Genomic DNA, 15093 nt, shown 5'->3' on the forward strand with positions numbered 1-15093 from the left:
TTCAAGGATTGAATTTAACAACTTTGGGTTTTGGCTGTTTGTTAAAGACTTTGACCCTAGCTCCTTATAATCAAAGAGCAGTTGTTGTTCCTACAATTTCAGTGTCAAATCAGGGTGCAAATACAAACTCCAACACTTTATTTTTAAGGCCGGGTCAGATTTATTAGGATCAGGTATGGGTTTTAATTTAGGGTGGGTTTAATTATTTGGGGATAAAATAAATAAAAAAAAAGCCAAATAAACACATCCATGACACGTGTCCCACCGTTAGTCATAAGAGTATATTTGTACTTTTTCATTAACGGCAATGGTATATTTATAACCAAAATATGACGGAGGATATATTTGTATCATTTATCAATGTTCGGGGGTATATTTGTACATTTTCCGCTATAAGTATTTGTATAATAGAATGGAATCAAATATTTATAAAAGAATATCCCAAAATAGAAGTATTATGAAATACGTAGAGTACATATTATGCTGGAGAGATTACTGTTTTAACTAGCATGGGGAGTTGGGTATTGATGTCAACACCAGAGGATGTTATTGATGTCACATTGATGGAACCAGGAGGGATGGTAAATATCCTACCTTCAAAAATAACCTGTTGTCATCTAGATTAATTATTTCCTTATTCAGGAATAGAATTAATATTTGTCTTCTCTATATCATATTTAAATATAGAATTGGCTATTCTGTTTTTCCATAGTTAATTGGACAAGTCATTTAGAGTCTAAAATAAGAAGGGAAATAAAAGGTAAACAGTAAAATTAAGTAAGAAATTTCTAGGTTCAACAACAATAACAACATACCCAATGTATTCCCACAAAATAAGATTTGGGGAGGGTAAAACGTACACAATGCATACCACTATCTCAAATAAAGTAGAGAGACTATTTTCAATAGACGCCCGGCTCAGGACAGATAACAAATAAAAAATAAAAAATATAAAAGCAAACAACAACAAGGGATATCACATTGCTAGATATTAAAGAAAACAAGACACCCACAAAGAAACAGTATAGACTATCTATATGAAATCATGGACATCACCAAAACACCATGAATAAGAGGTTATAAGACACTAGCTAAACGCACATATACAAATAGAGCACTCTTCCCTACTATTACAAATGTACTCCTACCTGTTAGCATGATGGACAACTCAAAGATCATGAATTAATAGTGAATATTGTATATATTAGTGTAATTATATATTGTAGTATATTTATAATTATAGAGATATGATGGAGTAATCAAAAAGATAGAATAACAGATTATAAGTGATACAATAGCGGATTCAAAGAGGTAGAGTAGCTACTCTTTAGGGATAGGAAAAACAGATTTTTGGGAATGTAATCTTTGAATCCTTTCTATTTAATGGAAAGACTCTCAACATTGAGGGACATTCAGCACAAATTTGACATGGTATCAGAGTCTTCTCTTAGCTTTCTAGTTTTATAGAGTCCATTTTGGTTCATTTCAATTTTTGTTGAAAATTTTGATTGTGTTGAGGGTTCGTCAACATCTTGGACTTTTGATCTTGGTCATTCTGGTTGTTTTCTTTATTGAGTCATAGTGTTTCTCGTTTTTATAGCTATTCAAGAACATGGCTTTGCATTAATTTGAATCCTTCAATGTTTGCTTCATTGGAAAAAATTAATCTTCTTGGGAATTTCAATTTCAATTATTTATCACCAAAAAAGAACTAAGGGGTCATATAGGTGGAAGAGACCCTGCTCTTACTGATCCTACTAAGTTAGATGAATGGAAGATTAAGGATGCTCGTGTGATGACATGGATTTTCGAGTCACGTTAGAGTTGTGACCCGAATTTTATTGATCCGGCCCAGAAAGTTTTGTCGTGTGCCACGTGTTTGTGATTTTCAATGGGGTCTGTGGTGGTAGTGTAGGGATCAGGCCGACAAGCCCAATCCCGAAGCCCACCACTGATCCCAATAGGGGTGCAGGGGCTATGCACCTTTATGTTTTTGGGCCTTGGACTTATTTGTATGCACCTATTATATAAGTACAATTAGTGGGTTGATTTTGATTATTCAGAAATTACGTCCCTCCACATCGTACTTCTCTCCTTTCATAGTGAAACCTCATCTGTCTCTACTCGTGGTTTTTCTCATAAGGGTTTTAACGTAAATCTGTGTGTTGTTTTCTTTATACTTGTGATATGCTTTATTTCTGCCCAATTTCTAATAGGTCAATTGACCCTCTTATTGTTCTTAATCTCAGGCCATACAAGATTGGTAAGGCCATGTGAGATTATTTCAAAAGGTTTACTACCTAGACAATAGCACAAGACGCTTTCAGTTAGAGTATGAAATCGCTAATTTCTCTCAAGAAAATCAATCCGTTCAGGATTATTTTCCTGGATTTCAAAATTTATGAGATGAATTTACAGATATTGTTTATGCCCAAATACCTGCTGAGTCTCTTTTTGTAATTCAGGAAGTTCACGAGAAAAGAAAGCAAGGCCAATTTTTGATGAAGTTATGTTTCGAGTTTGAGAGTATTCACTCTAACTTGATAAATCGTGACTCATCTCCCTCCTTGGATGTTTGTTTTAGGGAATTACTCCATGAAGAGTAATATTTTGTCACAAAAAATGCTTTTAAGAAAGTTGATTTTGTTATTGCATTTGCTTCCCAAGATAAAGGAAATGGTAGGGATATGACTAGAACTCAATGTTATAGTTGCACGGAGTATGATCATATTGCTAGCAATTGTGGAAGAAAGTTTGTAATTATTACAACAATGACACATTATCAAGGAGTTTCCCGCACGCCCTTAAACCATAAGGTCAATGCTTTTCAAGATGGGATAAATGGTTTCACTACTGAAAACTCATCTTCGAGACAAGTTCTTACTCCTAAAATGGTAAGACAAATAATTATGTCAGCCTTTTCAGCTTTGGGGCTACAAGGTAATGATCTTATATCTAGTTTTTGGCTTGTTGATTCTGACGCTTCCAATCATATGACCAACTCAGCGAGTATGATAAAAAATGTTCTTAAGTATCCTGGTCCATCACACATTCAAGTTGTCAATGATAGTAATTTACCCATTACCAACGTTGGGGATATTACTAAGACTTTCAACAATGTTTTTGTGTCATCAAAGCTCTCCACTAGTCTTATTTCAGTTGGACAATTGATAGATAATAATTGTGATGTAAAATTTTCTCGTAATGGTTGTCTTATGCAGGATCATGTGTCGGGAACAATAATTGCAAAGGGGCCTAAAGTTGGATGACTGTTTTCTATACACTTTTCATTCCTCATGTTCTATCATTTTCTTGTACTTCTACACCTAGTAAGACTGAAGTATGGCATAAGTGCTTAGGACATCCAAATTCTATTGTATTGTCTTATTTATCAAATTCTGGTTTATTGGAGAATCAATTTTCCACTGCTTTGATTGTTCTACTTGTAAATTGGGCAAAAGTAAAATTCTTAATTTTCCTAATTTTGATAGTCGTACTACAAAGTTTTTTGATGTCATTCATAGCGATGTATGGGGAATTTCACTAATTATTTCTCATGCTTATTTCAAGTACATAGTGACATTTATAGATGATTATAGTCGATTTATGTGGGTATATTTTCTTCATTCCAAATCTGAGGTATTTTCTATAATCAAGACATTTTTGGCCTATATTGAGACTCAATTTTCTACTTGCATCAAATTATTAAGATCAGATTCTTATGGGGAATATATGCCTTATGAATTCAAAAAACTTTGCTTGAAAAAGGAATTGTCTCACAACACTCTTGTCCATATACACAACCACAAAATGAGGTTGCTGAACGTAAAAATTGTCATCTTTTAGATGTCACTCGTACTTTATTGATTGAGTCCTTTGTTCCATCTAAATATTGGGTGGAAGCTTTGTCTACTATTGTTACTTAATTAATAGACTACCATCTAAAGAGTTAAATCTTGAATCTCTATATTTTCGTTGTATCACAAAAATCCTTAATATGATAATTTTCATAAATTTAGTTGTATTTGTTTTGTACATCTTCTTCCTTCTCAGCGCAATAAACTTTCGGTTCAGTCTACTAAATGTATTTTTATGGGTTATAGTACTTCACAAAAAAGTTTTCTCTATTATGATCCATGTTCTAATAAGTTTCATGTTTCTAGAAATGTTGTTTTCCTTGAGAATCAGTATTTCTTTCCTACTCATGTTGAATCATCTCCTATTTCTCCTCTTTTTCCTACTTTTGAGGATTTGTCATCTTCTTTTAAGAGGTTCACTCCTGGATTTATGTATGAACGTCGGTGGCCAACGTTATCCTCTCCCGATATTGATCCACCACCTGAAACTACTCCACAACTACAATATCATAATTCTTCAAGTCCTGCTCCTCTCGATCCCACTCGGCAATCTACTAGAGTATCTCGTACTCCTAATTGGTATGGCTGTTCATCTTCTTTATCCACCCTTTCTGTTATAACTTGTTACTCATAAACTTCTAAGCATGAATATTGATAGAAAGTAATGGAGGAAGAACTTTTGGATCTTAAAGAAAATGACACATGGGATATTATTTCATGTACTTCAAATGTCCATCCAATTGGATGTAAATGGTTTTATTCAATTAGACTTCATTCTGATTAAACTCTTCATCGGTACAAAGCTTGGTTGGTTGTTCTTGCTAACAGACACGAGTATGGTGTGAACTATGAGGAGACTTTTGTTCCAGTAGCAAAAATGACTACGGTGCGAACTATTATTGTCATTGCTGCTTCACAAAACTGGACTCTTCATCAAATGGATGTCAAAAATGCTTTTCTCTCTCGAAGATATTTATATGAAACCTCCACCAGGTTTGTTCTCATCATCTACATTAGATGTATGAAAGTTAAAGAGATCTTTGTATGGATTAAAACAAGCCCTCAGAGTGTTGTTTGAAAAATTTTGGTCTAGTTTGATACAATTATTGTATATAATGATTTATAGGGCCTACTATATATCAAATTAAATATCTTCGAATTAGCTTTCCAATGATACCAATTTCTCCTTAATCCAATACCCGAGCGAAAAGTTATGCCTATTTTTGTGAGAGGCAGTAAGGGTGTGCTATGGGCAATGCGCCGCCCAATCAAAATTGTGCGATTGGGAGTGTGAAGCACACTTAAATGTCTGCCATAAGGTGTATGACACATACCTTAAGGTTTTTCATGGGTTGTGCGCCGCATACCTCACTTCCAAGTGCTATAAACACCCTTATATATGTCTATAACACGGGATTTAATCCCCAATTATCCAAAATCCTTTCACTTTTAACAAAAATTGGTTAAGAACACTCTTACGGGTTTCAACTTAAAGATCAAGATATCTCAAGATTTAATCGTAGCTTTTCAATAATTCTTTAAGATTCGGAATCCCCGTTACGAGGGCTACAAGATGCACCCACCAATCGTACGTATAGCATCCCAAAAGCTAGAGTTCATTCAAAAGCTTCTAATTTAAGGTACGCGGGGTTTTCCTAAAATCTCATGGGCATAGGAATCATGTTTTTAAGAAAAGGGTTTTTGATTTATGAATATAATCATGTTTTAGAAGTTTTGACGATATTGTTTTGGTCTTTAGGCCTTCCCCCAAATTGATTGATAAATTATATATATATACTTATGTATGTATTTAAGGATGAAGATTCAATTGAGAGCATGAATTATAATGAACCCCTCTCTTGTTGTGATTTTTTCCACCTTTCATACGATATGAATTATTCTAAATTGCATCTTGAAAATCATGTTATGAAATGTCATGAATAATGTTACGTTTGAAGTATGGTCTCAATTTCAAAAGAGAGAGGGTTGTTTGTATTGAAAAATTTTAAAAATACATATAATGAATGAGTGCATGAGTTTTGCCAAAAAGCATATGACCACCTTATGTTTGAAGAGTTCTTGCATAGTTTTGACTTATTCTTCGGAACATGAATTCTCTTTGTTAAATTGCATGTTTGGGTGGTATGAACTATGTTTTTATGAAAGATCATGCTTAATGCATATGGCTCAGAAATAGGACTTGCAAGTCTTAGTGTGACAACACCAATTCAGATTATGCCATGATAATTCAGGACAGAATAGAATGCATGTTTGAAATCAGACTTTTCAAATGTTGAAACTAAAAAAATGCATGATTCAGAATAGGATAAAAATGAGTATAAAGAGAGCTTAGGTGGTTCCCCAAAGAAGGCATGGGTTCAGACAACCCGTTGCCCAAAATTGTGATTTGTCGATCCGGGTTTATTCTATTACGCTGGCCTAGAGCCTTGTGGCGTATCAGACTCAGACACTCCAACCCTTGCTGCACACTTGGGTTGGGGGATTTCCCGCTGAGTCAATGGCAGATTTCATATAGCCCGTGGAATATCAGACTTGTAGGGGAGTGCCACCTAACTCAGAAGTAAAACAAAGATCAGATTTTCGCATTGGCAAGAATGATTTATGATTTTCAGAAAGTGCCCATGTGTTTTAAAACTATTTCATGTATGATATTTTGACAATTTCTCTCCAACTATTTTATTTATATAAAAGCTTTATTTTGAATTTCTTTGCATACCAGTACATCTGTATTGAGACCCCCCCTCCTCCTTTCAGGTTCTGAGTCTCAGTATAGGGGTCTAGAAAAGCAGTAGATTTTATCAGACAGAGTTGCAATGTTTAGTTGGTGGGCCTTCTTTATTCTGGGAGGCTTGCCCTTTCAGATTTATGTCATTTATTTCTGTTTTGGTTTACTGGGGGCCTTGTCCCAGTTTCAGGTAGTTGTCAGAATTTTCTTGTAGTAGAGATTTCGCAGACTGAGTCAGATGTTATTTGGATGTGGTTGATTTACATTTTCCATACTTATGATGATTTTAGAATTGACCATGTTTCCATAGAAGATTATGTTTTCGCATCTTTTTTTATTATATGAATGTTGTGCATGATTACCAGATAGAGAGGGGGATTCCGGGACTTCATGATTCGGGATGTCCATCACGGCCAGACCCTAGCTCAGGTTGTGACAATTATCTTTTGAGCAGAGTAAATATGACTCATCTTTATTTCTTCAAAAAACATCTACGGGTTGTATTCTTCTTTTAGTGTATGTAGGTGACATTATTATTACACGAACTGATTCTTCACTAATCAATAGCTTGTAGATGCAGCTTAAGGATTCTTTTCATATATGAAAGATCTTGGTACTCATACATATTTTTTGGGATTGGAAGTTCATTCTTCAGGTGCGTTTCTAAACCAACATAAATATGCTCAGTATCAAATTTCTTTGGCTGGTCTTCAAGATTCGTCCTCCATAGATACTCCATTAGAATTGAATGTAAAGTATCATCGTGAGGAAGACAATCTTCTGCCTGATCCAACTATATTTCGGCAATTTGTTGGGAGCTTAAATTACCTTACTATTACCCGACCTGACATCTCTTTTATAGTTCAGCAAGTTAGTCAATTTATGCAAGCTCCCCTTCATCTCCATTTGGTGGTTGTACGTCGCATCATTTGGTATTTCCTAGGAATATCTAATCATGGATTATTCGTTCCTAGTGGTTCTCCCATTCGTCTTAATGCTTTTAGTGATTTTGACTGGGCGGGATGTCCTGATATTCGTCGTTCAGTTACTGGTTGGTGTATGTTTCTTGGAGATTCCTTGATATCTTGGAAGAGTAAAAAACAAAATCGTGTCTCAAAATCTTCAACAGAGGTTAAATATCGATTTATGTCTACTTCTTGCTCTAATGTTGTATGGCTTCATGGATTAATTGCTAAGATTAAATTTCTTCAATCTACTCTGACTCCTCTTTATGCCGATAATACAAGTGTTATTCCTATTGCTACTAATCCAGTTTATCATGAGAGAATCAAACACATCGAAGTAGACTATCATTATATATGAGAAGCTGTAGATAAAAAAGATATTACTTTCCACACATGTCTAGTGATCTTCAAATAGCTGATGTGTTTACCAAATCCATTCCACGATAACGTCATCAGTTTCTAGTAGGCAAATTGATGCCTCTTGATCCACGAACATCAATTGAGGGGGGGGGATGTTAGCATGATGGACAACTCAAAGATCATGAATTAATAGTGAATAATGTATATATTGATGTAATTATATAATTTGTAATTATAGAGATATAATGTAGTAATCAAAGAGATAAAATAGCAGATTATAAGGAATACAATAACAGATTCAAAGGGATAGAGTAGCTAATCTTTAGGCATAGGAAAGGAAAATTTTTTGGGAATGTAATCTTTGAATACTTTCTATTTAATGGCAAGACTCTCAACGTTGAGAGACATTCAACCCAAATTTGACACTACCTACTACCCCTCTACCTTAATCCATGTCCTCCACACCTTCCTATCAAGGGACATATCCTCTGTAAGCTGTAATTGCCCATGTCCTTCCTATCCTACTGTTCACCTTCCTAATCATCTTAATGATAGAATTTTTACTTTTTTGCCTCTTAAAGATGTTGTTTCTTCTTCTGTTGTAGCTAAACCTTTTTTAAATTCTCGGTTATATGCAAGAACACTATGTTTTGATAGAATTTTTAAGATGAATTGTTCCTGGATAGGTAGAGAAGAAATCTCAATCATTGCTAACATCACAAGTAATCATTTAGGCTAAAAAGTTTACAGTTTTTAGCTTTATATTCCTGCACCAAAAGAGTACTCACTTTCTCAACAAATGGATTCAACTTGCTGCATCAAAAGGTCTAGAAGAGCTAGAAATACAATTGGATAGACCTATTGGTGGAAACATTCATTTTAATGTAATGTGCTGACACTTGGATTTCTAATAGTGACCAAAATTATGTCACCACAACGTATAATCAAGAGAGTTCTAAACTTATCAGAACCTTCGATTATACATTTCAAGAATCGTAAACCTTTTGGTCATAGACTAAAGTAACAACAAATCAATTTTAGACTACAAAGAGTTTCAGTATTATCAGTAGAATCAGAATGTATGCAATGTGATTCTATTGATAATATTGAAACTCTTTGTAGTCTAAAATTGATTTGTTGTTACTTTAGTCTATCACCAAAAGGTTTACGATTCTTGAAATGTCTAAGTCTAGCTCATGTTCATGTCATACCTTATTATATTAAAAGGCTTTTAAAAAGTTGTTTGGTTCTTAAGTCTTTAACACTGGAGGATTGTTCTTCAATTGGTAATCTCATAATCGAAGATTCTGATAAGTTTAGAACTCTCTCGATTATACATTGTGGTGACATAATTTTGGTCTCTATTAGTAATCCAAATATCAGCACATGACATTAAAATGAATATTTCCACGAATATTATGCAATGAATGTGAGTTGCATAATATTGGTGGAAATATCAATAGAATCAGAATGTATGCAATGAATATTTCCAGCAATAGGCCTATCCAATTGTATTTCTAGCTCTTCTAGACCTTTTGATGCAACAAGTTGAATTCATTTATGGGAGAAAATTTGGCTAATAAGCCTCTTCAAGTTTTCAATTAGCAAAATGGCCTACCCTCTTCAAGTTCAATTAGCAAAATGACCTACTTTTATTTTCTCATTTGTCGGACAAATAACAGATCTATCTATATATCTGTCGGACAGAAAATAGATCTGTTGGATTAATAATTGATCTATATATATATTTGTCGGACAAATAATAGATCTATCGGATTGATAATCGATCTGTCTATATATTCGTCGGACAAATAATAGATCTGTCTCAAAAATGGGTCATCTCCCTAAATAAAAAAACTTATGGTCCATTTAATTAAAAGATAGACTTAAAAGGTCTATTTAACAAAGAGTCCCTCCCTTTGTTAAGAAAGTCAGAGTACTTTTTTGGTGCAGGAATATAAAGCTGAAAACTGTAAACTTTTTGCCTAAATTATTATTTATGATACAACAACAACAACAAACCCAGTGTAGTCCCACAAAGTGGGATTTGGGGAGGGTAAGATGTACGCAGTCTATACCGCTACCTCCGAAGAAGTAGAGAAATGATTACTTGATGTTATCAATTGTTGGGATCTCTGCTCTACCTATCCAGGAACAATTCATCTTAAAAATTCTATCAAAACAAAGTTTTCTTGAATATAACCAAGAATTTTAAAAAGGTTTAGCTACAACAGAAGAAGAAACAACATCTTTAAGAGGCAAAAAAGTAAAAATTCTATCAGTATGATGATTAGGAAGGTGAACAGTAGGATTGGACACTAAAATAATTTTTTACATTCATTTTTTTTGTCAAAATTTTAATCTATATGATAACATCTTTTGATGATTTTTTTTTTAAAACTTTAACGTTTCTTTTCCATTTCAAAGTAGTAACTAAAATAGAAGTTAAAAGATAAAGCAACATTAGTCAGTTGAAAATAAGTTAAGGGTGAAAGACATATCTAAAGTATCCTCTTTTCTTGAGTTTCATACCTGAATTATCAAGTATTTGAGTTTTCTATCTGATGTATCATGAAATATTTAGCGAAGCACACCTGAACTATCAGTTGTTTGAGTTTAAAAAAGGAGTTGGGTTTCAGGGTTTCTAGAGTTGGTTGGAAGTCAAGTCACCGATCGTGGTACAAATTTGTGTGTCATGTCAATTTAGGATCCGGGTCTTGGACCAGGTAACAAGTTGGGTTGGATCAGGACCAAGTAATTTATTATTCATTATTTCATTAGTTCTATTGTTTGAGTTCATCTATGAATAGGTCCCTGAGTTGAAGGGCAACCCGCTGCAACTCTTAATTTGGTACCAGAGCAGGTCTTCCATAAAAAGGCTAACACCTTGAAAGGATCTTGAAACGTGGCTGCTCCTCCATACCTAGATGATGTCCATTCAACCATCAGACCTCCAAGATTCAATGGTGAATATTATGGGTGGTGGAAAACAAGAATGCATGACTTCATCTTCAGAGCTATGAGATGTCATTGAGGATGACCTTTTTGTTCCTAGAAGGGAAGTGAAGATTGGAGGTGTGACCTCACAAGTTCCTAAGACTAAGAAGGAATTTGATGATGTTGATCTTATGATTCGGACAAAGTAAGCGAACCACAAGTAAAAGAAAATAAGAACAACACATAAATTTACGTGGAAACCCTTGTGGGAAAAACTATGGGCAGAGGCAAAGGAGGTTTCACTATAATGGAGAGAGAGTACAATGTAGAGATGGCTGAATTTTTGAATACCCAAAACAACCCACTAAATGTACTTATATAATATGTGCATACAAATAAGTCCTAGGCCCAAAAACATAAAGGTCCATATCAGACTTGTCGTCCTGATCCTTACTCTACCACCACAGACTCCATTGAAAATAACTAACATGGGTCACACCGTGAAACTTTCTAGGATGGATCAACAAAATTTGGGTCACAAATCTAACAATCTCAACCTTGACACGAATTCTAATTCAGAACTCAAATCCATTTTAAGACAAACTCTCCACCTCTTCCACAAAAGCCCCTAAGGGCACATCCTAACAGCTAACACTAACCAAGTCCAAACAATGCTCAAACTTGACACTTGATAATGTCTTGGTCATCATATCAGCAGGATTATCATGGATACTAATCTTGCTCACCACAATATCACCACGAGCAATAATTTCATGCACAAAATAGTACCGAACATCGATGTGCTTTGTCCTCTCTTGAAACATCTGATCTTTCGTAAGGAAGATAGCACTATGACTATTGCAAAAGCCGTAGTAATCTGTAAGTCTTTTCTAAGTTCACCGAACAGACCCTTCAACCAAATAGCTTCCTTGAAATCTTACGTAATAGCCATATACTCTGCCTCAGTAGTTGACAAAGCAACCATAGTCTGTAAGATAGCTTTCCAACTTATAGCACAACCACCAATAGTGAAAACATAGCCTATAAGGGATCTCCTTTTATCATGGTCTGCTGTAAAATCAGAATCAACATACCTGATTAGTCCATCTCTATTTTTCCCAAATTGCAAACAAACATCAACAGATCCATGCAAGTATCTGAAAATACACTGAGCTGCTTTCCAATATTCTTTTGCAAGATTTGCCATGTATCTTCTAACTGCACTGACGGCATAAGATAAATATGGTCGGGAACATACCATCGCATACATAAGAGACCCGACGACACTAGAGTATGGAACTCAAGACATATAGTCATGCTCATCATCTGTCTTTGGAGATAAAATGGCCGAGAGTTTGAAGTGAGCTGCCAATGGAGTACTTATAGATTTGGCATTTTGAATATTAAACCTGTGAAGCACTTTCTCAATATACCTTTTTTGACTCAAGATAACTTACACTTCTCTCTATCCCTCATAATTTACATGCCAAGAATCTTCTTTGCTGCTCCTAGATCCTTCATCTCAAACTCCTTGCTGATCTGGGCTTTGACTTTTATTATCTCTCTCATATCCTTTGCTGCAATCAACATATCATCAACATACAAGAGAAGATACATGAACGAACCATCACTTACCTCCCTGAAGTAGACACAACTATCATAACTACTCCTCCGAAATATATGAGAGCTCATAAAAGAGTCAAACCTTTTATACCACTATCTGGGAAACTGTTTTACGCCATAAAGAGACTTTTTCAGAAAGCATACATAGTCCTCCTCTCCTGAGACTACAAAACCCTTTAGTTGCTACATATAGACATTCTTCTCAAGTTCTCCATATAAGAATATAGTTTTGACACCAGCTGCTCAATCTCAAGATCATGCATGGCCACAATACCAAGCAAGTCTCGAATTGAACTATGCTTTAAACTAGAGAAAACATATCTGTGAAGTCAACACCTGGAACCTGACCGTAACTTTTAGCAACTAGTCTTGCTTTGTACTTAGCATCTTTAACTCCTGATGTTCCTTCTTTATTTTTGAATGCCCACTTGCAACGGACAACTTTCTTATCTTTAGGAAATCTCACCAAATCCCATGTGCCATTCTTATGAAATGATTCTATCTCCTCCTATATAGTAATCATCCATCAGCCGGAATCATCATAACTAACTGCCTCTAAGTAAGAAGAAGGTTCTTCATCGGAATCAATACCTTCTGCTACATTTAATGCATAAACAACCAAATCAGCCTCAACATACTTCTGAGGAGGTCTAATATCTTTTCTAGGACTGCCTTTAGCTATAGAATATTGTGGCATCACTGGTGGTGAAGAAGAAATAGTACTACTCTGTATCCCAGGCTAGACTGAGAAGTAGGAACTGGTGTTGACTCTGCTCCAATTTGAAATTCAACGTGGGTGAATGACTTTTGCTGATTCCTATTACTAAGATCATCTAGAGGCGAAACACTAGATTCAGAGAGAGCTCGAAGCATGTCATTTTCATCAAAACACAACATCCCTGCAAATTATAACCTTTCTGCTTTTTGAACACCAAAGCTTATCACCTTTAACACTAGGCTTATAACCCATAAATAAGCATTTGACAGATCTAGGATCCAACTTTCCTTTACAACATGAGCACACGCAGGACATCCAAATATCCTAAAATCAAAATAACTAGCAGGAGTACCAACCCATACCTCATATGGAGTCATTTTATAAATTGCGATTGAGGGAGAGCAATTAATAAGAATACAAGTTGTGGAAGCAGCTTCCGCCCAAAAAGACTTGGGTAAATTAGCATTAGAGAGCATATAATGCACCTTCTCTATTATAGTCCTATTCATTCGTTCAGCCTCACCATTCTGCTGCGGAGTATGACAAACTCTCAAGTGCCTCACAATTCCTTCGACTTGCACAGAGCATTAAATTCATTAGAACAAAACTCTAAACCATTATTAGTCCGAAGGTGTTTTACCTGCTTCCTTATTTTCTCTTCAATCATAATCTTCCACTCCTTGAAAGTAGACAACACATCATTCTTTTTCTTCAGGAAAAACACCCAAACTTTTCTAGAATAGTCATTAATAATAGTTAACAAATAATTCACATCTCCACTAGAAGGTACTCTAGAAGGACCCCAAAGATTAGAATGAATGTAATCAAGTGTGCCTTTAGTTAATTGAATGCCTTTAGTGAATCTGACTCTCTTCTGCTTCCCAAAAATGTAATGCTCACAGAACTCTAGTTTGGTGATACTTTGCCCATCGAGAAGTCCTCTCCTGCTTAGTTAAGCCATCCTATTTTCACTCATATGTCAGGCGCATATGCCAAAGTTTAGCAACATCACTTTCTAATAAAGAGGAAGTGAAAACAACCGCATCGCCTGTAATCGTAGAGCCTTGCAAGACATATAAATTTGCAGACTTTCTTTGTCCCTTCATCATAACAAGAGCACCTTTAGTAACCTTCAGGACTCCACCTTCACCAGTGTACCTATAACCATTCGAATCAAGGGTACTCAAGGAAATAAGATTTCTCTTCAGGTCTGGGACATAACGCACATCACCAAGTGTCCTCACAACCCCATCAAATATCCTAATTCGGATTGTTCCAATACTAGCTATCTTAAAAGGTGTGTTATTTCCCATCAACAAAGCACCTTTAAAGACTGTTTCATATGTTGTAAACCAATACCAATTACGACACGTATGAAACGTGAAAGCTAAATCAAGAATCCAATCCTCACAGGGTTTAGAGTTACCATCAAAAACTACCAAGAGTTCTCCATCACTACCACTATATTCAACAAAACTAGCTTTCCCAGACTTCTCTAGTTGGTTTCTCTTTGGTTTTGGAGCTTTTCTTTTCTCTCTATTCTGTAACTTCCAACACTCAGATTTGACATGGCCTTTCTTCTTACAGTAATTATAGGTTTTGTTACTATTTCTAGATTTAGACCTATTCCTATTATCACCCCCAGAATTCCTCTCACGAGTCCTTTCTCATCAAATAATGAGACCATCTCCTTAAGTATCTGACCCATTCACAAGATGCTTCATCTTTTCCTTAGAGAATAACGCATCATAGACTTCATCAATCTCAGGGTATCACGACTATATAAAATTGTATCCCTAAAATTCATGTATGATGCAGGCAACAAATACAACAAAATCAACCCTAGATCTTCTTCATCATACTTAACCTTTAGAGTTTCTAAATCAA

General features: G+C 35.2%; 1 protein-coding gene across 1 annotated transcript; it reads left to right on the forward strand.

Annotated features, from left to right (window-relative positions):
* The first annotated feature begins 509 nt into the window (after positions 1 to 509).
* Positions 510 to 7926, forward strand: LOC107858101 (uncharacterized mitochondrial protein AtMg00810-like). Its single transcript, XM_016702829.1, has 3 exons — positions 510 to 581; positions 6969 to 7058; positions 7291 to 7926. The coding sequence occupies exons 1-3, from the start codon at positions 510 to 512 to the stop codon at positions 7924 to 7926; spliced, it is 798 nt and encodes a 265-aa protein (XP_016558315.1).
* Positions 7927 to 15093: the final 7167 nt, after the last annotated feature.

This window comes from Capsicum annuum, chromosome 2 (assembly GCF_002878395.1).
Source record: "Capsicum annuum cultivar UCD-10X-F1 chromosome 2, UCD10Xv1.1, whole genome shotgun sequence".
In the NCBI taxonomy this organism is placed as follows: Eukaryota; Viridiplantae; Streptophyta; class Magnoliopsida; order Solanales; family Solanaceae; genus Capsicum; species Capsicum annuum.